At 42.6% G+C, this 27,863-nt stretch overlaps 1 protein-coding gene across 2 annotated transcripts; it reads right to left on the bottom strand.

The window, feature by feature from the left end:
• Nucleotides 1-217: 217 nt before the first annotated feature.
• Nucleotides 218-27,818, bottom strand: LOC122563825 (zgc:174895). 2 transcript variants are annotated; one of them, XM_043718018.2, is made up of 7 exons: nt 27,684-27,818; nt 26,185-26,325; nt 23,938-24,061; nt 20,602-20,695; nt 9,816-9,962; nt 8,080-8,175; nt 218-397 (listed from the first exon to the last, which is right to left on the bottom strand). In XM_043718018.2, exons 2-7 carry the CDS (start codon nt 26,193-26,195, stop codon nt 225-227), a joined length of 645 nt encoding a protein of 214 aa, XP_043573953.1. In that variant the 5' UTR covers nt 26,196-26,325; nt 27,684-27,818; the 3' UTR covers nt 218-224. The 2 variants fall into 2 exon arrangements, with proteins under 2 accessions (XP_043573953.1, XP_043573954.1); XM_043718019.2 differs by lacking the exons at nt 26,185-26,325; nt 27,684-27,818 and adding an exon at nt 24,518-24,548.
• Nucleotides 27,819-27,863: the final 45 nt, after the last annotated feature.

The raw sequence follows: 27,863 nt of genomic DNA on the forward strand, positions 1-27,863 counted from the left end.
CCAGCAGCGTTCTCACTGGTCTCACAGTGGAGTCTGCCAATCTCCATTGAAGTTGCCTTTAACTCCTGTGTTTCTACTTAAGGTACCAGTCCACCATACTTACTTGCAATGGAATTAAGTTCCCAGTTGACTCCTGTTCTCTCTAAGAAATTGCATTTCTCAGCATTATTTCTGATGTGCACAAATCAATTTAAAAAATGAAACCTTAGGAGACAACTGATGTTTCACTCAGATTTATTTTGCATATCTGGAAACTTTGTCTTAAAGGCTTTGAAGGACTCCAGGTATTTATTATTGAACTGTGGCTGCAAGTGATCAGGGACACAGGTTGAACATTTATATTTCTCTTTAATTCGTTTGCCTCCTTTGCTGTCCTCGATGCAGATTGCTGCAATGCCTATAAAGAGAACAATAAACTTTACAGAAGAGGAAGGGTGGCAAAAAGAGGCTACAGTTTCACCTAATCCTCCTCAGTCAAACCTTTGTCTCCTACCCAAAACATGATTAGATTACATTACATTACAGTGTGGAAACAGGCCCTTCGGCCCAACAAGTCCACACCGACCCGCCGAAGCGCGGCCCACCCATACCCCTACATCTACCCCTTACCTAACACTACGGGCAATTTAACGTGGCCTGCACATTTTCTGGACTGTGGGAGGAAACCGGAGCACCCGGAGGAAACCCACGCAGACACAGGGAGAACGTGCAAACTCCACACAGTCAGTCGCCTGAGGTGGGAATTGAACCCAGGTCTCAGGCACTGTGAGGCAGCAGTGCTAACCACTGTGCCACCGTGCCACCCACGATTCTGATATGCTTTCTGCTATTTGTCCAGACTGGACAGCTATTCAGCAGCAAATCGTCTTGCTGCGCTATTTGAAGCTGAACATTATGAATCCCAGCTCCTGGTAATATTTCTACACATCGGATCATATTGATTATCCAAGCTGACCAACCGACAGCATTCACAGTCACCTGTGAATCTGCCAAGCTCATGGTTTGGAACTTTGAGCTTGATGTAGATGGATATCCTCATTCCACCATCAGGTATGAAGTCTTTGAATGAACTTAACCCCAAATAAATCTCATACGTTTGCATTCCCTTAAAGAAATGTTGTTCTGCCATTTGCATTGGATCCAGTTAATAGTGAGATCCTGTAAGCATTCTTGATCAGACAATTGCTCTTTAGTTCAACAATTTGTTTGAAGAGCAAGGGAGAACAGTTCTTATTTTGTCTGCAAGATTAAACAGATGTTCTTGACACAATTATTTCTTTCCTACTCTTATGCTGTTTCCTTTGCTTCATTTTTTCTTACTTTATTATCCCTTCCTGGCGCCTAAACATTAAGATAAACAAAGACTACAAAGAGCTATCAGATCCAGTTGTCAATCTCTCAGAATCCTGGTGTCCATTTTGATCAAGTGGATTTTACTCAGGGAAGATAACCCACCTAGTGCAAATTAAAATTTAGTACACTCCTCACAAAGGTTTGGAATGGTGCTCATCAGTGCAAACGAGGACACCTTCCCTCAATTTCCACTCTTGAGAACTGCCACTTGATCTGATTGGAAGAAGACCATAGTAGCCACGGCTGGGGTTACAAACAGACACAAGGAAGACGTGAAGAAATCTCCTGGCCTTCTGGCAAATCCAGGGATTTGGGAGGGCAAAGCTGGGAAATCCCAGCATGGTAGGGGGTTTGGATAAGGGAGGCCAGTTGGGAAGGGGTACATGGGGTGCATGGATTTTATGGTGGGGGTGCCCCCAATTGGCACAGGGGACCAACTCTCAAAAGACCTAACCCATTTTCCTGCTGCACAGGAGTCCACCTTCCCTCACAGGCTGATAAATTGCAAAGAAGTTCCAATTCTTTCTCTTTTTTCTCTTTCATTGTGTTTCTTTTATTCACTCCCAGTCTCAGCTTGAACCTGGCGAGGTGTCCTCTCGGCTCAACCCAGCCCGGCCTGACTCGACCAGTGATGGTCTCTCAGCCTGGTCTCTCAACGCCACATGGTGATGTTACAACCTGATGTCTCAGTGCAGTCTCTCAGACTGGCCTATGGCAGTCTCTTGGCCCTGTCTCTCGGCAGCACATGGTGCTCTCTCGATCCAGTGAGGCAGAGTCTCAGTCCAGTCTTTCGGCAGCCCTGGTTGGCTCCCTGCCTGATGTGGCAGTAACCCAGCGTGCAAGGGGGTCCTGCACGGGCAAGTTCCTGAGATGGGCAGCAGGAGATCGGGAGGCGGCAGTGATGCCATCACAGCCCAACATGGTAAAAGTGAGTGGTGAGGGAGGTCCCCGTGGTACCTGCAGCTGAGGTCACCCAGAGAGTGAGCTAAGTGGAGGACTCATCAAGGAGTCTTGAACTTTGAATTTAGTACCTTTGTCTTTCAAGTTTATATTAAGAAGTACTTTAATGTTAACTATTACCTTACTTTTTCATTTTCTGCTTATTATATGAAGGTTATGCTTAACTTTTTAACTTTTGTTTCTTTTGCTATTTTGTAACTAGTTATCTTTGTATCTAAGATGTTGCCATGTGTGGTGACGGTGTATACCTTTCACTGTACTCCTGTACTTCTGTATGACAATAAAAGCTAAATCTAAATCTTAAGTAGCAGCCAGTTAATTGTCCACATAAGGGCTTTAACAGGCCTAAGAGCAGGTGGGCTAATTTGTCCCTTCCACACATCCCAAGAACACGGTGAGTGGGTGAAACATGGTGGATCGGAGCTATCTTTATTTACAAATGCACACTTGAACCCCTCACAATCCCCATTACTGGCCTTCAAATGCACCATAGAGTGCAGTAAAATTCATTCCCCTAGGGTCCATGCATCCTACTGTTGCAGATATTAGGAAATGTTTGATTGTGTTCAAGTTCCCACCATTGATCCTATATAATCCTGGAAACTACAAGAGTATGGGAGCATTGGGAAAATCACTTTGTTTCTTTAATATATAGTATGTTAGCAAAGAAATGACATCATATGTCACATTCCATATTAACTAACGTACAGAATCAGACTTATCTTCTATAAAAGGCTACTGAAATGGATTTGAAGGTGAAGATGATGATTACAAGCATCCGGAATGAAAATAAAATTAATCAGATGTTGCCATAGATTGAATGTTGCTGGGTGGCTGAAAGAATCATTCCGTCTGCTTAACAACATTAGAGCAAAATTGGATATCTTCGTCGCACTCAGGAAGGGGAAGCTTCATATCCCCTTTTGAACAAGGTTAGCCTTCCCTCACCTCCCTAAGAGTGATGCTCTTCATCTGATTATAATATCAGAATGGTGCAAACAGAATTTTAAAAATTTGCTTTTGTACTCCTGATAGAGTCATAGAGATGTACAGCATGGAAACAGACCCTTCGGTCCAACATGTCCATGCTGACCAGATATCCCAACCTAATCTAGTCCCTCCTGCCAGCACCTGGCCCATATCCATCCAAACCCTTCCTATTCCTATACCCATCCAAATGCCTCTTAAATGTTGCAATTGTACCAGCCTCCACCACATCCTCTGGCAGCTCATTCCATACATGTACCACCCTCTGCATGAAAAAGTTGCTTCTTAGGTCTCTTGTATATCTTTCTCCTCTCACCTTAAACCTATGCCCTCAAGTTCTGGACTCCCTGACCCCAGGGAAAATACTTTGTCTATTTATCCTATATATGCCCTTCATAATTTTGTAAACCACTATAAGGTCACCCCTCAGTCTCTGATGCTCCAGGGAAAACAGCCCCAGCCTGTTCAGCCTCTCCCTGTAGCTCAGATCTTCCAACCCTGGCAACATCCTTGTAAATCTTTTCTAAACCCTTTCAAGTTTCACAACATCTTTCCAATAGGAAGGAGACCAGAATTCCATGCAATATTCCAACAGTGGCCTAACCAATGTCCTGTACAGCCACAACATGACCTCCCAACTCCTGTACTCAGTACTTTGACCAATAAAGGAAAGCATACCAAACGTCTTCTTCATTATCCTTTCTACCTGTGACTCCACTTACATAGAACATAGAACATAGAACAATACAGCACAGAACAGGCCCTTCGGCCCACGATGTTGTGCCGAACATTTGTCCTAGCTTAAGCACCCATCCATGTACCTATCCAATTGCCGCTTAAAAGTCACCAAAGATTCTGACTCTACCACTCCCACAGGCAGCGCATTCCATGCCCCCACCACTCTCTGGGTAAAGAACCCACCCCTGACATCTCCCCTATACCTTCCACCCTTCACCTTAAATTTATGTCCCCTTGTAACACTCTGTTGCACCCGGGGAAAAAGTTTCTGACTGTCTACTCTATCTATTCCTCTGATCATCTTATAAACTTCTATCAAGTCACCCCTCATCCTTCGCCGTTCCAACGAGAAAAGGCCTAGCACTCTCAACCTATCCTCGTATGACCTATTCTCCATTCCAGGCAACATCCTGGTAAATCTTCTCTGCACCCTCTCCAAAGCTTCCACATCTTTCCTAAAGTGAGGCGACCAGAACTGCACACAGTACTCCAAATGTGGCCTAACCAAAGTCCTGTACAGTTGCAACATCACTTCACGACTCTTGAATTCAATCCCTCTGCTAATGAACGCTAATACACCATAGGCCTTCTTACAAGCTCTATCCACCTGAGTAGCAACTTTCAAAGATCTATGAACATAGACCCCAAGATCCCTCTGTTCCTCCACCTCACTAAGAACCCTACCATTAACCCTGTATTCCGCATTCTTATTTGTCTTTCCAAAATGGACAACCTCACACTTGGCAGAGTTGAACTCCATCTGTCACTCCTCAGCCCAGCTCTGCATCATATCTAAGTCTCTTTGCAGCCAACAACAGCCCTCCTCACTATCCACAACTCCACCAATCTTCGTATCATCTGCAAATTTACTGACCCACCCTTCGACTCCCTCATCCAAGTCATTAATAAAAATTACAAACAGCAGAGGACCCAGAACTGATCCCTGCGGAACTCCACTTGTAACTGGGCTCCAGGCTGAATATTTGCCATCTACCACCACTCTCTGACTTCAACCGGTTAGCCAGTTTTCTATCCAATTGGCCAAATTTCCCTCTATCCCATGCCTCATGACTTTCCGCATAAGCCTACCATGGGGAACCTTATCAAATGCCTTACTAAAATCCATGTATACTACATCCACTGCTCTACCCTCATCCATATGCTTGGTCACCTCCTCAAAGAATTCAATAAGTCTTGTAAGGCAAGACCTACCCTTCACAAATCCGTGCTGGCTGTCCCTAATCAAGCAGTGTCTTTCCAGATACTCATAAATCATATCCCTCAGTACCCTTTCCATTACTTTGCCTACCACCGAAGTAAGACTAACTGGCCTGTAATTCCCGGGGTTATCCCTATTCCCTTTTTTGAACAGGGGCTCAACATTCGCCACTCTCCAGTCCTCTGGTACCACCCCCGTTGACAGTGAAGACGAAAAGATCATTGCCAACGGTACTGCAATTTCCTCTCTTGCTTCCCACATAATCCTAGGATATATCCCGTCAGGCCCGGGGGACTTGTCTATCCTCAAGTTGTTCAAAATGTCCAACACATCTTCCTTCCTAACAAGTATCTCCTCTAGCTTACCAGTCCGTTTCACACTCTCCTCTTCAACAATACGGTCCCTCTCGTTCGTAAATACTGAAGAAAAGTACTCATTCAAGACCTCTCCTATCTCTTCCGACTCAATACACAGTCTTCCACTACTGTCCTCGATCGGACCTACCCTCGTTCTTGTCATTCTCATGTTTCTCACATACACATAAAATGCCTTTGGGTTATCCTTGATCCTATCCGCCAAAGATTTTTCATGCCCCCTCTTAGCTCTCCTAATCCCTTTCTTCAGGTCCCTTCTGGCTATCCCGTATTCCTCCATTGCTCTGTCTGAACCCTGTTTCCTCAACCTGATGTAAGCCTCCTTCGTCCTCTTTACAAGACATTCAACCTCCCTCGTCAACCAAGGTTCCCTCACACGACCATTTCTTTCCTGCAATGAACCTGCACTCCAAGGTCTCTTTGTTCAGCAACACTGCCTAGGACCTTACCATTAAGTGTATAAGTCCTGCTAAGATTTGCTTTCCCAAAATGCAGCACCCCGCATCTATCTGAATTAAACTCCATCTGCCACTTCTCAGCCCATTGGCCCATCTGGTCCAGATCCTGTTGTAATCTGAGGTAACCCTCTTCGCTGTCCACTACACCTCCAATTTTGGTGTCATCTGCAAACTTACTAACTATACCTCTTATGCTTGCATCCAAATCATTTATGTAAATGACAAAAAGTAGAGGGTGCAGCACCCAGGCCTCCAGTCTGAAAAACAACCCTCCACCACCACCCTCTGTCTTCTACTTTTGAGCCAGTTCTGTATCCAAATGGCTAGTTCTCCCTGTATTCCATGAGATCTAACCTTGCTAATCAGTTTCCTATGGGGAACCTTGTCGAACGCCTTACTGAAGTCCATATAGATCATATCTACTGCTCTGCCCTCATCAATCTTCTTTGTTACTTCATCAAAAAACTCAATCAAGTTTGTGAGACATGATTTCCCACACCCCAAGCCATGTTGACTATCCCGAATCAGTCCTTGCTTTCCAAATATATGTACATCCTGTCCCTCAGGATTCCCTCCAACAACTTGCCCACCACCGAGGTCAGGCTCACCAGTCTATAGTTCCCTGGCTTGTCTTTACCGCCCTTCTTAAACAGTGGCACCACGTTTGCCAACCTCCAGTCTTCCGGCACTTCATCTGTGACTATTGATGATACAAATATCTCAGCAAGAGGCCCAGCAATCACTTCTCTAGCTTCCCACAGAGTTCTCGGGTACACCTGATCCTGGGGATTTTTCCACGTTTAACCGTTTCAAGACATCCAGCACTTCCTCCTCTGTAATCTGGACATTTTGCAAGATGTCACCGTCTATTTCCCTACAGTCTATATCTTCCATATCCTTTTCCACAGTAAATACTGATGCAAAACATTCATTTAGCATCTCCCCCATTTTCTATGGCTCCACACAAAGGCCGCCTTGCTGATCTTTGAGGGGCCCTATCCTCTCCCTAGTTACCCTTTTGTCCTTACTATATTTGTAAAAACCTTTGGATTCTTCTTAATTGTATTTTCCAATGCTATCTCATGTCCCCGTTTTGCCCTCCTGATTTTCCTCTTAAGTGTACTCCTACTTTCTTTATACTCTTCTAAGGATTCACTCGATCTATCCTGTCTATACCTGACATATGCTTACTTCTTTTTCTTAACCAAACCTTCAATTTCTTTAGTCATCCAGCATTCCCTATACCTACCAGCCTTCCCTTTCACCCTGACAGAAATATACTTTCTCTGGATTATTGTTATCTCATTTCTGAAGGCTTCCCATTTTCCAGCCGTCTCTTTACCTGCGAACATCTGCCTCCAATCAACGTTCGAAGGTTTTTGCCTAATACCGTTAAAATTGGCCTTTCTACAATTTTGAATTTCAACTTTTAGAACTGGTCTATCCTTTTCCATCATTATTTTAAAACGAATAGAATTATGGTCGCTGGCCCCAAAGTGCTCCCCCACTGACATCTCAGTCACCAGCCCTGCCTTATTTCCCAAGAGTAGGTCAAGTTTTCTAGTGGGTATATCCACATACTGAATCAGAAAATTTTCTTGTGCACACGTAAGTAATTCCTCTCCATCTAAACCTTTAACATTATGGCAGTCCCAGTCGATGTTTGGAAAGTTAAAATCCCCTACCATAACTACCCTATTATTCTTACAGATAGCTGAGATCTCCTTACAAGTTTGTTTCTCAATTTCCCTCTGACTATTGGGGGGTCTATAATACAGTCCCAATAAGGTGATCATCCGTTTCTTATTTCTCAGTTCCACCCAAATAACTTTCTTGGATGTATTTCTGGGAATATCCTCACTCAGCACAGCTGTAATGCTATCCCTTATCAAAAATGCCACTCCCCCTCCTCTCTTGCCTCCCTTTCTATCCTTCCTGTAGCATTTGTATCCTGGAACATCGCCAATTTGCATGAATTTCTTTCCCATACCTGCTATAGTTCCACCTTGTTCCTCAACGAGTGCAATTGCAGCTTCCATCGTGCCTCCAGTCTCAATCCACTGGTCCACCAATAGGATTCTTAAATCTGAAATCAGAATTTTTAAAGCATCTTTTTAACTTCTGGTAAGGTCTGTATTTTTGCCCCTGTCCCTCCTTTGTGAGTAAGTACTTACTGTTTACTTGATAATTTTTCGCAATGAGCCACAAATTTCATTCTACCTTTGTGTAGCACACCTTTTTGATTTAAGTCATCCATCAATGAAAGGAAAAGAACAAAACAGAAGTGTCACAGAGGCACACAGTGACAAAGAGACACGTCTTGGTTAACAAGCTATTCTTATTCAAGATATACTATTCTCCAGTTAAACAGAGGATTGTAAGGATAGGCTACACTTTTAGGAAAAGTTGATTGATGATATTTTCCTTGAACATAACTAGTTTTTTATATCAACCATTGGTCAAAATATCATTGTGGCAGGAACAACAGTGTCAATTCAAACCTCATAATGTTAGGCGAAGAGGAGGGGTAAACATCCAACACTTCGTAATCATGGAGTACCAGCAGAAAACAAATTACCTAAACTTGCCAAGTTCCAATTTTACTCATGTTACTCTTACACAAAGTATTCATACCTCTACAGAAGCGACCAGGATTTTATGTTTTGTTTCAGGTTTTCATGATCTGCAATATTTTATTCAAGTTGGTCATTTGTATAGATCTTGCTATGTGCTATTTACACTTACACTATATATGAGCACTTACATTAACATTTACAATAACAATAACAATGGCTGCACTCGAAAGTTATTCATTTTTGTATTATTCTAAACAATGATGCGTAGATGCAATTTCTCCCTAATATGCTGTGCACAACATCTTGAGGTGGTTTGTCCTTTCGACTTTCCTTCCATACAGTAGAGCTGATCTTCTCCAGTCTTCACCATGGACTAATCTTTTTAATTTGACAACATTGTGGCTTTTCTCTGCACCCTCTTCAATTCATGAACAGCCTGCTGTACATTTTATATTATTCTTAAAAGTTTCAGTTTTAAATACAAACCAGCTGACTGAATTGAATGATTTCTGATATGTATTACGGATTTTGCTTAAATTAACAGTAATTGGTTTACTAGCAGCTGTAGTAACCAGTTTCAAATAGTCACTAATAAAGTTCATTGTTGGCCAGAGCTGTGAATTAATATGAGTCAAAATATAATGTACAATTTGGTGATAGTTGAACATTGCTTCTGCCTGGCACAAGTTGATCCAAGATATAACAAAGAGAGGTTTAAACTACATTACCTATTTCCTATGTTATATCTTTATATATTTCCTGTGTTATATCTTGATTATATCTTTACAATGGGAGAAATGGCTCTGTCGTAGTTAGTTGGCTGGAACAATAGGGTACTGAATGGCCTAATAACCCAATAAAAATGAGGATTTCATGATGCCAATGTGGGAATTTTAATTATGTTTAAATATCTGGTGATAAAACTCAACTGGTTTCTTAATGCCCTTTAGAGAGGAAAATCTGGTGTTATTCGTGCAACTGACTCCTATATTAATCAAATACCACACACTGATGTGGTTGACTTTTAACTATGTTCTGAAATGACCTACAAGCCATTTAGTTCAAAGCAACTAGAGACGAGCAGCAAATTCCAGTCTTGTCAGCAACACCCAAGAATGAAAATTAAAATTATGTACCTTCAAATACCAACCTTTTTTAACCACATCAGTGCGCATCTCCAACACTTTCTTTTGACCTGTGTAGTCAGAGTAATTTTTTCTCTTGGTTTCTACGCAACTGTGACCTTCTTTCCGGATGGTTAAAAACCCTTTTCCAAGACGGTGAGCTATAGCTGCTCCTAAAATCACAAAATAGCAGATTTGAATCTCAGTGGTGCTTTTGGTAAAATCTTAACTTAATTATTCTGCTCTCACTCTTCCTCTGTTGAAAGCATGAACTCCCAGGTAGTCACATTCCAAACAGCTGGTGACTTTCCATCTGAAGATGAGAATAATTCCTTGCAACAAGTCAATATTTGCCCTCGCTCCTGTCAGCCTCTAGCATAACCCTTATTTTTGATTTCTCAAGTTACAGAACGGCTAAGATCAGTTCAGTTGTAGCGAGCAAAGAATCAATAAATCTATGAGATGATTGGCATGGGAGGATGCTGGAGAGGAAAATAAGCTAAGAAAAGGACAAGTGCCTGACCATTTTGCGTTGTCAACATAACTCCATATGTCAATATGGAATAGCTGTACATTCAATTAACAGTCCCCTGTGACCAAACAATACTTTTACAAATAAGCTAGCACAGTAAATCATATTGCAATTACAATCATTGTTGGAATTTAAGTGCTGCAGATTATATTCTACATTGTCCTGCAGATTTTAGCTTTGGTTGTTCCACAGTTTCCCAAAATATGAATTTTATTTGAACTGGTGTTCTTCTCCAAATTCAAATGTAGCCCCAGGAGTCCAGAATATGTTGCACGATTACTGGCAATCAGCCAGAAATGAGTAGTATGTTCTTTCATGTTCAGCTTACTGGAGGTTTAGGCCTCTTCAAAAACTCAGAGACAAGTAGATCCAACAATGATGGATAGTCTTTGTTTCTGGTGTAGAAGGTCTACCATTTCAAGGGGTGGAAATTGGAAGGGAGGTCATGTTTCATGCTTGCCCATTTCATAGAGGAACTGATCATATAATTCGTCAGTTGCCTCCATTTATACCTAATATAATTAATCTCGGTATGAGAAATGCAAATTGAGCAGATTAAACCTGGAGCAGGAAGTCTGAACACTGTGGATTCATTTGGATAACCATAGAAAGAGCCCTCCTATTTGGAAAGATAACTTTCCCTTTTTGAAAATTCTCACATAGTGTGATAATGGATGCAGAGCTGAAAATGTGTTGCTGGAAAAGCGCAGCAGGTCAGGCAGCATCCAAGGAACAGGAGAATTGACGTTTCGGGCATAAGCCCTTTTCTCAGGAATGAGGAAAGTGTGTCCAGCAGGCTAAGATAAAAGATAGGGAGGAGGGACTTGGGGGAGGGGCGTTGGAAATGCGATAGGTGGAGGAAGGTCAAGGTCAGGGTGATAGGCCGGAGTGCAGGAAGAAGATTGCAGGTTAGGAAGGCAGTGCTGAGTTCGAGGGATTTGACTGACAAGGTGGGGGGAGGGGAAATGAGGAAACTGGAGAAATCTGAGTTCATCCCTTGTGGTTGGAGGGTTCCCAGGCATGTCCTTGGTGGAGTGGGAGGGGGAGTTGAAGTGTTGAGCCACTGGGTGGTTGGGTTGGTTGGTCCAGGTGTCCCAGAGGTGTTCTCTGAAACATTCCGCAAGTAGGCGGCCTGTCTCCCCAATATAGAGGAGGCCACATCGGGTGCAGCGGATGCAATAGATGATGTGTGTGGAGGTGCAGGTGAATTTGTGGCGGATATGGAAGTGTCCCTTGGGGCCTTGGAGGGAAGTAAGGGGGGAGGTGTGGGCGCAAGTTTTGCATTTCTTGCGGTTGCAGGGGAAGGTGCCAGGGGTGGAGGTTGGGTTGATGGGGAGTGTGGACCTGACGAGGGAATCACGGAGGGAGTGGTCTTTTCGGAACACTGATAGGGGAGGGGAGGGGAGGGGAATATATCCCTGGTGGTGGGGTCCGTTTGGAGGTGGCGGAAATGACGGCGGATGATACGCTGTACATGGAGATTGGTGGGGTGGTAGGTGAGGACCAGTGGGGTTCTGTCCTGGTGGTGGTTGGAGGGGCGGGGCTCAAGGGTGGAGGAGTGGAAAGTGGAAGAAATGCGGTGGAGGGCATCGTCGACCACGTCTGGGGGGAAATTGCGGTCCTTGAAGAAGGAGGCCATCTGGGTTGTACGGTTTTGGAACTGGTCCTCCTGGGAGCAGATGCGGCGGAGACGAAGGAATTGGGAATATGGGATGGCGTTTTTACAGGGGGCAGGGTGGGAGAAGGTGTAGTCTAGGTAGCTGTGGGAGTCGGTCGGTTTATAGTATATGTCCGTGTTGATTCGGTCGCCCGAGATAGAAATGGAAAGGTCTAGGAAGGGGAGGGAGGAGTCTGAGATGGTCCAGGTGAATTTGAGGTCGGGGTGGAAGGTATTGGTAAAGTGGATGAACTGTTCAACCTCCTCGTGGGACGTAGTGGAGGAAAAGGTGGGGGGTGGTGCCAGTGTAGCTGCGGAAGATGGACTGTTCCACATATCCTACAAAGAGGCAGGCATAGCTGGGGCCCATGTGGGTGCCCATGGCTACTCCTTTGGTTTGGAGGAAGTGGGAGGATTGGAAAGAGAAGTTGTTCAGGGTGAGGACCAGTTCAGTCAGTCGAAGGAGGGTGTCAGTGGAAGGGTACTGATTGGTACGGCGGGAAAGGAAGAAGCGGAGGGCTTTGAGTCCTTCGTGATGGGGGATGGAGGTGTACAGGGACTGGATAATGGATGCACTAATGATTGATGTAGTGTCACTGACAAAATGGGCAAACATTTACTCTTTCTGTTTAGATTATTTTCCTTTTTAGCATTTTGCTATGCCAATCATTTTGAACATGATCTCAGGACATCTTTGGAGGAGGTCATGTATTTTTTGGAAAGATAAAATGCCCTTCAGGTGCGGTAAAGATTGTTGATTTAAGCATGAATGTACACAAATGTACATTGAGAAATTGGAACTGTGAAGCTTATTGGAACTTATGAAAACAGCTGTTAAAAGTATCAATATGAACTATCAAAGGGTATTGTCAAGATGTTGAGGCATTCCAAACCCGTGCTCTTGACAATGTGGAAACAAAACTGCCTGAAATGCTAAAAAAAAATGCTTGTTATTTCATCTTGTCATAAGTCCAGACCTAGAGTGCAAAGAGTCATAGAGTCATAGAGATGTACAGCATGGAAACTGACCCTTCGGTGCAACTCGTCCATGCTGACCAGATATCCCAACCCAATCTAGACCCACCTGCCAACACCCTGCCCATATCCCTCCAAACCCTTCCTATTTATATGGAGAATCCTTCATATTTATATGAGGTCTGCAGATGCTGGAGATCAGAGATGGAAATGTGTTGCTGGAAAAGCGCAGCAGGTCAGGCAGCATCTAGGGAACAGGAGAATCGACGTTTCGGGCATTAGCCCTTCTTCAGGAATGAGGAAAGTTGGTCCAGCAGGCTAAGATAAAAGATAGGGAGGAGGGACTTGGGGGAGGGGCGTTGGAAATGTGATAGGTGGAAAGAGGTCAAGGTGAGGGTGATAGGTCAGACTGGGGTGGAGGCGGAGAGGTCGGGAAGAAGATTGTAGGTTAGGAAGGCGGTGCTGAATTTGATGGATTTGACTGAGACAGGCTGGGGGGAGGGGAAATGAGGAAACTAGTGAAATCTGAGTTCATCCCTTGTGGTTGGAGGGTTCCTAGCCGGAAGATGAGGCGTTCTTCCTCCAACCGTCGTTTCGCTGTGGTCTGACGATGGAGGAGTCCAAAGACCTGCATATCCTTGGTGGAGTGGGAGGGGGAATTGAAATGTTGAGCTACAGGGTGGTTGGGTTGGTTGGTCCGGGTGTCCCAGAGGTGTTCTCCTCTTCCTATTTATATACCCATCCAAATGCCTCTTAAATGTTGCAATTGTACCAGCCTCCACCACTTCCTCTGGCAGTCCAGTCCATACACGTACCACCCTCTGTGTGAAAAGGTTGCCCCTTAGGTCTTTTTTATATCTTTCCCCTCTCACCCTAAACCCATGCCCTCTAGTTCTGGACTCCCCAACCCAGGGAAAAGACTTTGTCTATTTATCCTATCCATGCCCCTCATAATTTTGTAAACCTCTGTAAGGTCACCCCTCAGCCTCCAACGTTCCAGGGAAAACAGCCTCAGCCTGTTCAGCCTCTCCCTATAGCTCAAATCCTCCAACCCTGGCAACATCCTTGTAAATCTTTTCTGAACCCGTTCAAGATTCACAACATCTTTCCAATAGGAAGGAGACCAGAATTGCATGCAATAAATTCAACAGTGGCCGAACCAATGTCCTATATAGCCGCAACATGACCTCCCAACTCCTGTACCAACTCTGACCAATAAAGGAAAGCATACCAAACACCTTCTTCACTATCCGATCTACCTGCAACTCCACTTTCAAGGAGCAATGAACCTGAACTCCAGGCTTTCTTTGTTCAGCAACACTCCCTAGGTCCTTACCATTAAGTGTATAAGTCCTGCTAAGATTTGCTTTCCCAAAATGCAGCACCTCACATTTATCTGAATTAAACTTCATCTGCCACTTCTCTCAGCCCATTGGCCCACCTGGTCCAGATCCTGTTGTAATCTGAGGTAACTTTCTTCGTTGTCCACTACACCTCCAATTTTGGTGACATCTGCAAACTTACTAACTGTACCTCTTATGCTCGCATCCAATTAATTTATGTAGATGACAAAAAGTAGAGGGCTCAGCACCAATCCACTGGTCACAGGCCTCCAGTCTGAAAAACAATCCTCCACCACCACCCTCTGTCTTCTACCTTTGAGCCAGTTCTGTATCCAAATGGCTAGTTCTCCCTGTATTCCATGAGATCTAACCTTGATAATCAGTCTCCCATGCGGAACCTTGTCGAACGCCTTACTGAAGTCCATATAGATCACATCTACCACTCTGCCCTCATCAATCCTCTTTGTTACTTCTTCAAAAGACTCAATCAAATTTGTGAGACATAATTTTCCATGCACAAAGCCATGTTGACTATCTCTAATCAGTCCTTGCCTTTCCAAATATATGTACATCTTGTTCCTCAGGATTCCCTCCAAAAACCTGCCCACCAAGGTTTAGGGTGAGTGGGGAAAGATATAAAAGAGACCTAAGGGGCAACTTTTTGATGCAGAGGGTGGTGCGTGCATGGAATGAGTTGCTAGAGGAAGTGGTGGAGGCTGGTACAATTGCAACATTTAAGGGCATCTGGATGGGTATATGAATAGGAAGGGTTTAGAGAGATATGGGCCAAGTGCTGGCAAATGAAACTGATGGGTCTGTTTCCATGCTGTACAGCTCTATGACTCTATGTACTAACTCTGCAAATCCATGCTTTGGTTTCCCTTTTGCACCAAAGAATAAAATAGTTGATACTGTTGTGTTGATTTCACAGGACTCTATTCCAGGTTGGAGAATTGACTGACAAGAGCATCAGCCTGATAATTCGAAAGCTATGTCAACACCTTTTTTCTTGTGTTGCAAACTTTCATATTAGGAATAAAGTCTTAGCAACTAACCCTTTCACAATTCAGACAAGCATAAACAACTGGATTAGTTTCAGCAGGTCAGGGACAAATTTTCATTAAGGCAGCTGCTGTTCCCAGATTGGACTTCAGATCGTACCCCCTGAAGAGGTTTGACAACTGTATGTTTGAACTGTGGGTTGTCTTCTTACAATTAAATGACTTACAAGAACTTGAAATTAATTATTAGTGAAAATTGAATTATTCGATGCCAACAGGATGGTCTTTAGGAATTCGATTAGCCTGCGATGGTGGTGAGATTACTGGACTCCAATACATGCCTAAACTTTAAGCACACACTGCGTACAATGAACAGGTCATTGGATTGAATGGATGGTCCTCACAGGCAACACTCCTGTAACAGATCTGTATCTGTTAGCAGCAGTCAAGCTTTAGCATTTAATTGACACATGACTCCAATATGCTTAAATAAACGGCACGGTGGCCTCAATGGTTAGCACTGCTGCCTCACAGCACCAGCGTTCCAGGTTCGATTCCAGCCTCGGACGACTGCCTGTGTGGAGTTTGCACATTCTCCCTGTGTCTATGTGGGTTTCTTCCGGGTGCTCCGGTTTCCTCCCACAGTCCAAAGATGTGCAGGTTAGGTGGATTGACCATGCTAAGTTGCCCATAGCGTTAGGGGCATTAGTCAGAGGGAAATGGATCTGGGTGGGTTACTCTTCAGAGGGACTGGTTAGGCTGAAGGGCCTGTTTCCACACTAAAGGTAAGGTAATCTAAACTTAAAATAAAAACCAAAAGAACTGCAGATACTGTAAATCAGAAACAAAACAGAAGTTACTGAAAAAGCTCAGCAGGTCTGGCAGCACCTGTGAAGAGAAATCAGAGTTGATGTTTGGCGTCCAGTGACCCTTTTTCAGAACTTAAATAGATTTTGTGATAATGTGTTCAATTTGGAAGAAACAGTAAATTTGAAAAACTAAGCTCGTCTCAAAGACTAAATCCTCAAAGAATTTTAATATGTTTACATAAACCAAATGCTGCAACTTTGTTATAACAGCATGATATAAATCTTTAATCCAACTTCTTTCAAAGAAGGGATTAAGCTGCAGGAATGAGGACAAACCTTATTCAAAGAAATAATTAACTTATCCTTTGAGAAATGCTCAATGTAAGAAGGCATGGCTTTGACTTTAACCTCATGATGGGTTATGGTAACATGGAAGATTAAGGTTTCTAATGAAGGCAATGGGTGGTGCATCTGTTTGTAACTTCTGACCGCCACTTAATGAATTGAGCATAATAACAGATACAGAAATCTTTGGATAATTGAGGATTAAGCCAAATGCACACTACCATGTAGAAAAAAAAAGCTCCAAGCAAGGTTTTGCATTAGGCATGTTGCGTTAGAGCAGGTTCCAACTTTTCTGCGTGTCTATCTTTCTCTCTTGTTTAAGATCATCATTAAAGTGTACATTATCAACTAAGCTGTTTGGGGTGGATCTTATTTTGGGGGATTGGGGGTGGAGGAGCAGGGGACTAACTATTAGATTTTTAAAAGGCCATATTGTCGCCTTAACAGTAGAGAGTGGGGCTTACGTCTCTCAGTAGAAAGAAGCACCACCTTCAAGAGCCACCAGCCAACCTGATTGGCCAGCAGCTCTTGCTGTCTGAATACCAGAGCTCAGAATCCTCTTGACGTCTCCATGAAGATTGGTGCAATCAGACACAGCTGCATCCTGGGCTTTTTGGACAGAGAGAGATCAGGCAACCTAGGGGAACAGGGAAGGGGAGCTACAGGTTATGGTGGAGGTTGGCAGACGGGTTTTGAAGGACTGTGGATGGGGTAGTCAAAAAAAAAAGTACTATCTTAGGGGAGGTACCCGATAATGTGCACAGGACCTCCCCTGTAAGATTATACCCCACTTCTTTACTGCCTACTGTCTCTTGTCACCTGCTTTCCACTTCCTGCACATTATGGCTACAAAGGTGAGTTGAAACCATTAATTGCTACTTAATTAGGCAGTTAAGAGCTTCAACAGGCCTAAGGTCGGGGAGGCTAATCCCTCCCACCAAAAAAAAAGTGTGCAGGCTGTAAAACCCAATCCCTCATGTGGATAGGTGTTAAATTTTGTTTCATAGCACTATTGCTCAGTACCTCAGGGCATTTTCCTTTGGTAAAGTTACTGGATAAATGCAAGTTGTTACTTAGTGAAAGCCATCAAACAATTGCACTGCAGAGATTATGGCAACACGGTAGTTGTGATACAGGAGTAGCCTGATAGTCCAATGGCACATTGTGACATTCACTTCAAGAGATCTGCAGATTTAAGGCTAACACCATGAAAAATTGTCATTAAAGGGGAAATTAAAGAGGAAAATGCTGGAAACACTCAGCAAATGGAGACGGACACAGTAAACATTTCAGGTAAAAACAAGGACTGCAGATGCTAGAAACCAGACTCTAGATTAGAGTGGTGCTGGAAAAGCACAGCAGGTCAGGCAGCATCCAAGGAGCAGGAAAATCGACATTTCGGGCAAAAGCCCTTCATCAGGAATCAGTAAACATTTCAAGTTGACTAGTTTTCGTTAAAACCGCATGTTCAGATTGTTTTAAACCATATTCTGATTGATCTACATCCCCTGGAGAAAGGGATGCTGCATCCTTACTGGCTCTGAAAGACATATACATGGCTCCAATTACAATCAGTGCCGTTAAGACCAGAAGATGTAAGTGCAGAAGTGGGTCATTCAAACTATTGCATTAAAAGTGTGTTGCTGGGAAAACACAATAGGCCAGGCAGCATCCAAGGAGAAGGAGAGTGAACGTTTCAAGCATAAGCGCTTCGTCTGCTTTGCCTTTCAATGAGATCATGGCTGATTTGATCATCTTCAACTCCACTTCCCTGATCTTTCACCTTAGCCCTTGATTCACTTACTGATTAAGAATCTGTAAAGTGAATCCAGATGATAACCTAACCTCTACAGTTATTGGTAGTAAAGTATTCCATAGATTCATTACCCTTCAAGAGAAGAAATTCCTCCTTAACTCCATCTTAATTGTGTGAATCTTTATCCTGAGATTATGCCATCTGGTCCTAGAATTTCCCGGAAGGAAAAAGAACCTTTCCATATCTACCATGTCAAGTCCCTTAAGAAACTTGCATGGTTCAATAAAAACATAAGAAAGATGAGGAGGATATGCCACTGGGCCCACTTGGTTACGCATCTCAGCCTCAACTCCACTTTCCTGCCCACTCCCAATCCACTGAAACCCACTGCCGATCAAAACTCTGTCTACTTCTGCCCTTAATGTTTACAGTATCCACTGCACTCTGTGGGCATGAATTCAACCTTGGTTTTCACCTTTGTTTTAAATCTGCCATCCCTTTGCAAAAGATCTGTGAATGTTTGTTCTCGATCGCCCTGTAAATGGCTCAAGATGGCGCAGACACCGGGCAATTTCTTGCGTGCTCCCCCCAGCAGAACTAACTGTAACATTTCTTATAATGATTCTACGCATTTAAACTTAAAACCTAAACCTGTAAAGATTCCTGTATGCTTCACTCTGGCCAAGTTTTTTTCCACCTGTGATCTGCATGCCCTTCCTTACCATGATCTGCTTGTACTGCTTGCAAACAAAGCTTTTCACTGTACTTAGGTGCATGTGACAATAAATCAAATCAATAAATGGAAACATGAATGTTTTGAGGCATAGAGATATACAGCACGGAAACAGACCCTTCGGACCAATTCTTCCATGCTGACCAGATATCCTAACCTAATTTAGTCCCATTTGCCAGCGTTTGGCTCACAAAATTCAACACCTATTCATAAGCTCTTCCTATTTATTTACCCATCCAGATGCCTTTTAAATGTTATGATTGTACGAGCCTCCACCACTTCCTCTGACGTTCATTCCATGCACGTATCCATTCCATTCCATCACACTCTACCTGAAAATGTTGCCCCTTAGGTCCCTTTAAACTTTTTCCTCTCTCACCCTAAACCTATGCCCTCTAGTTCTGGACTCCCCCATCCCAGGGAAAAGGCCTTGTGTATTTATCCTATCCATGCCCCTCATGACTTTATTAACCTCTATAAAGTTACCCCTCAGCCTCTGACACTCTAGGAAAATAGCCCCAGCCTATTCAGCCTCTCCCTATAGCTCAAACCCTCCAGCCCTGGCAACATCCTTGCAAATCTTTTCTGAACCCTTTCAAGTTTCTCTATGTCTGTTCTGTCAATTCCCTTTAGCACCATATCTCAATTAGATCTCCTCTCTTCAACCTCAGGTCACCTCTCATTCTATTATATTCCAAGAGCACAGGCCCAAACCACTCAACCTTTCCTCATAAGACAGTCCCTCCTAGCAAATCTTCTCTGAGCTGTCTCCAATGCCAGTAAAGCTTTCATGAGATAAGGGGCCCAAATCTGTTCACAGAATTCCAGCTGTGGTCAGACTGGCCTTAGTGCCCTCGGGACAAAATGAATGAACAGTATGCAACTTTCACTTGTTCCTCCAAGTAACATTACTGTCTTTCTAAGTGTATGGTCTACTATCGAATAAAGCTTATTCTAAGCTAAAAAATCACACACCACCTGGTATTAGTCCAATGGGTTTATTTGGAAGCACCAGTTTTCAGAGCGTTGTTCCTTTATCAGCGTGATCCGAAAGCTGGTGCCTCCAAATAAATCTGTTGGATTATAATCTGGTGTTGTGTGAATTTTAACTTTGTCCACTCCAGTCCAACACCGGCACCTCCAAATCATATTCTAAGCTAATTGGTCCAAACATTCTGTCACTCAGTACTAAGGCTGACTCTCACAATGCGAGATTAGCTTTTAAGCTGACAATCACTGGAACTCCCAATTGAGTTTACCTTTGAAGTTGTGAGAAAACTCTAAAACCCAGTGTGATGATTCATTACTGAATGAAGTAAGCATTGTTGAATGCTATAATACTTCAAGGTCAATTATACCCTAGGAATTTTACCTTGTTTCAAACCTACAACAATTGGTATAACTAAGCGGAATAATGTATTTAGATCAGAGTGGTGCTGAAAAGCACAGCAGGTCAGGCAGCATCCAAGGAGCAGTAAAATCAACATTTCGGGCAAAAGCCCTTCATCAGGAATCAGGAAGTGGAATAATGTGTCAACCAAACATCATGGTGACAAAATGCTGAATTTAACATTACATCAAAGTTAAATGAACCTTCATCCTTGCCCAAAAACTGTTCTCCTGGTAATTAAACTGTTAAGATTTCTGCATTACATAATTACCTAGAATAAAGCCCATGGCATCAATCCCAGCTATGATGTCTATGGTGTCATTCTGGAAAGGCTGGACCAAGTCTTCTACGCAGTCTTTAAAGGCCTTAAAAATAAATAAAAACTTATTAAATAACCTTAATAGATAAAACCAATATTACCTCAAAATTGATCTCAATGTGAAAGATTCTATTCATCTAAGCTTGACTTCTCATATTCTTCAGTGGTGTAGATAGGACAACAGGAGCAATGATGGGGCATTTCGCCAATTGACACTCTTCTTCCACTGAATGGGATCATGGCTAATCTGGATATTGAAAGGAAACCAGAGTCTAATTGGTGATCACAAGTTTGGCATTTCCGTGAAAGCTCCAACTGACCCATTCTCAATTCAACAGAAGAGTTGTAATCTGGAAAATTACAGCATTGTTCCTTCTTTTCTGTCAAAGTCTCAGCCGAGGTTTGGGAGAAATCTTATAGAACTTTAATGTTCACTGGACATCAGAATGCAAAGTTTCTTAATGGCATTGTGTCTGTCAACTGTAAATCATTTAACTGAAATACATCAGATGTTAAAATAGCTTTGTCTGGAATATTTATCCTCAAATATCTCCTCACTGGGGAGAAAGGAAATCAAAATATGATAATATCCTATTGTGAGCCTTAAAGTGACTCATTCAGAATGAATTGATGAAGCTTAGAAGCAAGCTACACATCTGCCACCCTGGCTGCAATTATAATTAAGCTGAGGAACTGAAGAGAAACATGGAGGAAATGGAAAGGTTTCATAACCTGACAGAATACATTTTCAGATGGTTCAGAAGCCAGTGTGTCTGTGTGTAAATGTAAACAGCATGAGGCCATCTGGGATGGTTCCTCAATGCCAGCTGAGTGCCAATGATGTGGGATAGGATAATGAGATATCCCTGAGGACATCGCCCACATTAAGGAAGGCTGAAGATTCCATATTATATCCAGTTGTCATTTCCCCTGGCCCACAAGTACATTTTTTTAGTATTTAAAGTCTATCTTGCAGAGTGTCTTCTGGACTTTCAGAGAGTTCAGTCTAGTTTTGAGTGGGCTGAATTTCGCATTGGCTCGTGGTGGTGCCTTGGCCCGGTCTCTTGGCAGCTTGTGGTGGTATGCCAGTCAGGTCTCTTGGAAGCTCACGGTAGTGTCTTGGCTCGGCGAGCTAGTGGGTCCTACCAAGGCATGTTCCGAAGGTACCAGGAGCAGATCTGGGAAGTGGCAGCTTCAGCAGCAGCGATAGCAAAGTAGCCCAATGTGGGAAGAGTGACCAGTGAAGGAGATCACCCTAGTATCTGCAGCAGTGGCATCGAGAACAGACAGCAGAGGTCTTCCAGGGAGGGAGATTTTCAGAAGACTCATCAAAGACTGTTTAACTTTTAACTTAATTCTTCTATTTTCTAGTTTGAATTATGAAAGACATTAATGTTAACTATTACCTTATTTCTTTATGTTTCTACTCATTCTATGAAGGTAACATTTAACTTTTTAACTTTGTTTCTTTTATAACTTCCTACCTAAGTTTCTTGTCCCTAAGTACCCTTTTACCCAAGATGATACTGTGCGTGCTGACGTTATACACTTTTCACTAAACTCTGGTACTTCTGTACTTCAGTACATGTGACAATAAAATCTAAATCTAAAATCTTTGTTTGTCTTTGGGCTAAATGTGTATGTTGCTGCATCCATGAGCTACAGCTTGTCATGTTGTGCTTCTGGAAGTCCACATATAGCACACCAGGAGCATTACCTGTATCAAATCTCTCTGTTAACTTATCAAAAGATGGCATGGTGGTTCAATGGTTAGCACTGCTGCCTCACAGTGCCAGGGACCCGAGTTCGATTCCTGCCTGGGATGACTGTCAGTGATGAGTTTGTATGTTCTCCCTGTGTCTGCATGGGTTTTCTATGGGTGCTCTGGTTTCCTCCCACTGTTCAAAGATGTACAAGTCAGGTGAAGTGGCCATGCTAAATTTCCCATAGTGTTAGGTGCATTAGTCAGAGGAAAATGGGTCTGGATGGGTTACTCTTCGGAGGGTTGGTGTGGACTTGTTGGGCCGATGGGTCTGTTTCCACACTGTAGGGAATCTAATCTAAAAAGGAGTCTAGCATAAACATGATTTACACTTAACAGATACTTGCTAGCTCTCCTTAATTGACACACATTTGCCCAATGGTGTTTTTTTGTCCCAAGTGATTGTTTCTAAAATTTTCCCCACCACAGAGGTTAAATTGACTGGCCTTAGTTGCAGGACCTATCCTTACACCCATTTTAGAATAATTATGGGACACTAACAATTCTCCAGTGCTCTGGCACTGCCTCAGAGTCTATGCAAGACTGGAAAGTTATGGCTAATTCATCCGCAATTTGCACTCTTACATTCCTCAGCTTCCTTAACTGCCTCACACACAGTTCTTGTGTTTTATCAACTTGAAGTGTGGATAGCCTATTCCTTTATCAATTTTCTACCTCTTCTCTGAATGCAGCTTATTGTTTAGGTAATGTTTTGCCTGCAATCTCTAATTCCAGTTGATATGGGCCAATTTCATTTTCAACCGCCGAAGTTGGTTTTCCACCAGTTAATTATTCTCTTATTTGGCCATTTATTTGTCTTTTGTCCATAATTAATCTACCACCTTAAGGTATAATGATTATTGTCTCGTACATGTGTTGGCAGAAGTGGGTACAGCAGATGCTGATTAGAAGCAAGATAAGAGTGGTGCTGAAAAAGCACAGCAGGCCAGGCAGCATCCGAGAAGTAGGGAAATCCATGTTTCTGGCAAAAACCCTCCATCAGGATTGAGGCTAGAAGCCTCAGACGTGGAGATATAAATGGGAGGGGGCTGGGGCTGGGAATAAGGTGCATGTGTTGCCCTACTGATATGTGATCCACTTGGCTCAGCTTGTTTCCAAGTACCGGGTCCAAGAGTGCCTCCTTTCATTGGACAGGAAGCTAGCTTATGGATGATTTGGTCTGATTGAGAAGACATTGCTGCTTCCTCTCCCTGCTCAGACTTCTGATCAAAATCTGAGGTGACTCAGGCCAATCCTGGACAAGGATCTTCCTCTGTGCCCAGCATGCAGGTCTCAACCTAAGCATTTTAAACAAGCAGTAACATGCCTTCAAACACTAATCATTTTAGAAATCAAATAATAGTGTCCTACAAATAGGTGAAACATTGAAAGATATGTCATTTTCTTTAGGTATTTGATTGTTGGTGGTCTATTTGTTCTAGGAATGTGTAAAATGACCACTGAGTTCTAGTTACATTGCCCAATGTCTGTAAATTTAATTCATTGCATATTATTGAGTCTTCTACCTGTTGGTTACAGTAGAGTCTGGATGGATCAAGCCAGGCATAGTGTGAGCCCTTTACATTTGGTGCCATGAGAGCTAAATACCAGCTTTTCTCACACTCTGTGGGGATATTCAGTACATCCATGCTAGAGAAAGAAAAGACAATTGATCAAACATTGAGATACCTAGAAATTGCAGCATACAAACAGAATAATCTATTCAACTTGTCCATTCCAGTGTTATGTTCCACTTGAACATCTTCCCACCTTCCTTCATCGTACCCAACAGATATATCCTTTCATTCTTACAAAATAAATGTAATTTTGGTTTTTGGAAGTTCTTCCATAAGGAATATGAGTATTCTCTTCATTGCTTGAAAACAACAGGTTTCCATTCTTACTGTCTGAACTCTGTCGTAATTGTGGTAGGCCCATGAATACCTGACTCTTCCTGCTTTATGTCACAAACTGCTGCTCCCTGTCAAATACTGGAGCAAGATCATCAGTTTTGCATGTCTGTTATATGAAAACTATCTCTGTCATTATAATATTAATCATTTGTAAAACCAAAACCAAATATTGAGTGAAATATTGGGTTCTTACTTGGGTGAAGATCAATGGCATCTGATCGGCTCCGGGGCCGTGGCACTACTTTAGTAATGCCTGTGTCAAAAGTTGTAACCTAATCTAGGGTCAGCTGTAAAAATAGTTTAGCTCCACCCAGGAAGCCTTAAATAGGCTTCAAGGCTGGTCAAGACTGTCTTGACTAATAGTGTAACGTACACCAATTTTAAAAAAGACTAATGCACTGCTTCTTAACCTTTGGCGTATCAGAGGTTACATTTTTCAGTTCTTCAAAAACTATTTTTCATTTTCAGGATATCAAACAAATACAGCTCTCATTAATATTTCAAGACTCTCAAGTATGACTTGTGTTAGTCAGCATGATCCGTGAGTGTGTATGTGTGTGTGTGTTATATTAGTGCGGCTGGTGATATTTACATTATCATTGCTGCCAGCATGTGGTATTACCCTGATTACCATTATTGGCATTAAGGGTGCTTACTCTTCTGCCACGTGGGCACAGAGTTTGAAGTAGTTCGTGAACATCAAATGTCCTTTGTCAATACTACCTCCAAGGCTATGTAGTGATTACTGGGAGAGGATACACTGTTCTTAATTAACAAGAAGGTTTATTACAACAACTACATGCCAGTTAGGCATATCACTAAAATCTTAGAGAGCTGATACAGATACGTCTACTCCCTCTGAAAGCAAGATTAGAATTTATTGCCTCCACTCAGACTGTGTGTCACATCAGTAGAATGATTACAGCCAACATAACATGAACCCCTTCAGAACCAATACCTTACACTGCACCATGTGCAGAATCTTCCTGTCATGGGTATGGTGTGAAGCACAGCTAGTGAGATGACTAAATCAGGCAAAGATGTAAAAGTCAGATTCTCAACATTATTCAGCCTATGCAAGTGTCTGTATAAGAGGAGAGAATAATTAGCTTAGAGGAGATGGATAGAAGCTTGTTGAAAGAAGGAAGCATTAGCATTGATGGTAATGGGAGAGGAGCAAAGCACAGTGGGGTTTACTTGGTTTCTTGCCCTTTGCAGTCTCCCTATCACTTCACCTCATGAGCTGTGCTGGTGTTCCCTAACTAGTTCCTCAACCTTATCAGCATTGGACCGAAGGGTCTGTTTCCATGCTGTACATCTCTATGACTTTATGAATGAGGAACCTGATATCTGCAAAAACACCCCTATCTCTACTAGACCACCTACCCTGTACTTCTTAGACTGGCCATTAGCTATTTCTTTCTAAAATAAGACAAAGAGAAGGATTGAGAATGGTAGAAGTGGATGGAAGAGCAGTTAGTGGTGATGCAGGAGCAGAATAGACGGTGATGGGAGTAGGGAGCACAAAAGAGCAGGAAGGGTTTGGAGCTGTACAGAATGAGGTGCGTGAGAGCCCTTGCGTGGACATGATGCATATTGCACTGAAAATTGTGATCCATCAGCGAGATGTTAATGCAGTGCCAGAGTTAGACGAGTGCTGGCCTTTTGAGAGTGAGGTAGCAGACAAATAGTGGTGACGCTCATCGTTGTGAGAGGAAGGAGATCATAAACCTTCTTTTTGCATTGCTGGCAGTCCTTTTCACATGGGAGACAGTATTAACCAATGCTGCTATCTCTGTCCAGGCTGGGAGAGTCTGAGGGTATGGCCTCTTCCTGCGGTTAGTAATGTAGAGGACTGACCTTTTCTCCATCACTCGATCCACCAGAACTTCAAGACTCTTCTCCAGGAAGTGGGCAGTGAGTTTGGCTTTCTTCTGCACTATGTGCTAGCAGCTTGGGTCGAGCACCATAGGGTGAGTGGTCATTCCTGGCTTGCAGTACCTGAAATGATGCAGGAACATCTATGTCGAGTAATATGCACAACATCTCGCTTGCATGAATACTATGGCGATAAGCTGAAGATTGCATGAGATAATCCCTTGAATCATATTGCGAATGACACTGTGAAAGTCCCTGGACAACACCTTTGAACAGCTAATGGGAAAATTCTGGCTGTGCTTGCATTTCCAGTGGTGGAACTTGGAGATTTCCCTCTATTACACCATGGAATCTGGAGGCAGTTCAGTCTATTCATTCCTCTAGTGAACTTTCCACTTAGATTCATAGAGTTATACAGCATGGAAACAGACCCTTCAGTCCAACCAGTCCACACTAGTTGCACCTGCCTGTGCTTGGCACATATCCCTCCAAATCTTTTCTGTTCATGAACTTATCCAAATACCTTTTGAACGTTGTATCTGAACCTGATCTACCATTTTCTCTGGCAGTTCATTCCATACACGAACCACTCTCTGTGTAAAAAAATTGCCCCTCATGTCCTTTTTAAATCTTTCTCCTCTCACCTTAAAAATATGACCCCAAGTTTTGAACTCTCCCAGCCCAGGGAAAAGACTCCTGTCATTCACCTTATCCATATTTTTCTTCCTGTTATTCATACTGTATCCAGATGAAAGGAAAGGTTTTTAGAATTTGCCTCCAAATAGGCATAAAATTTTCTGTACCCGATTTTAGTTTGGGCTGGATTGTCTTTTTTAGATTATTTGGATGGTTGTTTGCTCGAGAACATCAAAGGTCAAGGTTTCCGACAATAATTTTGCAATATGGTTCAGACAAAAGAAAACTTATTTTGCAATCAACAACAATACTTAACATGTTTGAATGGATAACAATTTCATTGCAGCATTACCTACAGGACACGCAGAGCTTGTGTGAACTGGAGTAAACAATACGATTTTTCAAATCATTGGATGTTTAACTGGATGCGTTGAAAGTATGAGACTGTGCCTTGTATATAAAATAAAATTTCAGCTCCAGCAAGGTTGGTGATAGCAGTTAAAACTCATCATGCATTTAAATTTACATTGCAATGGAATTGCAATGGAGTTCTTACTATTCCCTACCAATTCAAATAGACACTTTAACAAAAGTAGCAGTCTTGCTCAACTAAAACAACTTGAAAGCACAATGGTCAATTGTCTGGAAAAAAGTTAAAGAAACCATTTCTTCTTAATTTAAAACTGCAGAACTTAATTTTAAAAAGCAATAAAAACAACACAGCCTCCCCCCCTTATATAAAATTAAACAATGCTGGAAATATTCCATCAACAGTGATTTTATCTGATTCTGTATTGCTGTACAATACCATTCTCAAATGAACAAAAAAATGAAAATTGCTTTACCTTTTTGACTGCTGAGTATTCTTCAACTAATATTTCTCCACTTTGTGAAATATTTCCCAAAGCAAAAAGAAGTAGCAATTACTTGAAACTCCTTTTCTCAGAGTTTGCCAGTTCTCTTTTTCTGGAATTCATTCATCTCCCCCTTATGTACAATTAACCTGCGCAATAATGCCATGGGAT

Source organism: Chiloscyllium plagiosum, unplaced genomic scaffold (genome assembly GCF_037043375.1).
Source record: "Chiloscyllium plagiosum isolate Xiang-an unplaced genomic scaffold, Cpla_swu_hap1 HiC_scaffold_31, whole genome shotgun sequence".
NCBI classification, from domain to species: Eukaryota; Metazoa; Chordata; class Chondrichthyes; order Orectolobiformes; family Hemiscylliidae; genus Chiloscyllium; species Chiloscyllium plagiosum.

Bases quoted from the DNA above. Each gene is read 5' to 3' on its own strand.
- LOC122563825 (XM_043718018.2), bottom strand. The intron at 9,963-20,601 runs GTAATTATGTAA...TTGTGATTTTAG, and splicing joins TGCCATGGGCTTTATTCTAG to GAGCAGCTATAGCTCACCGT. The intron at 8,176-9,815 runs GTTGGTATTTGA...TTCTGATTTCAG, and splicing joins CACTGATGTGGTTAAAAAAG to ATTTAAGAATCCTATTGGTG.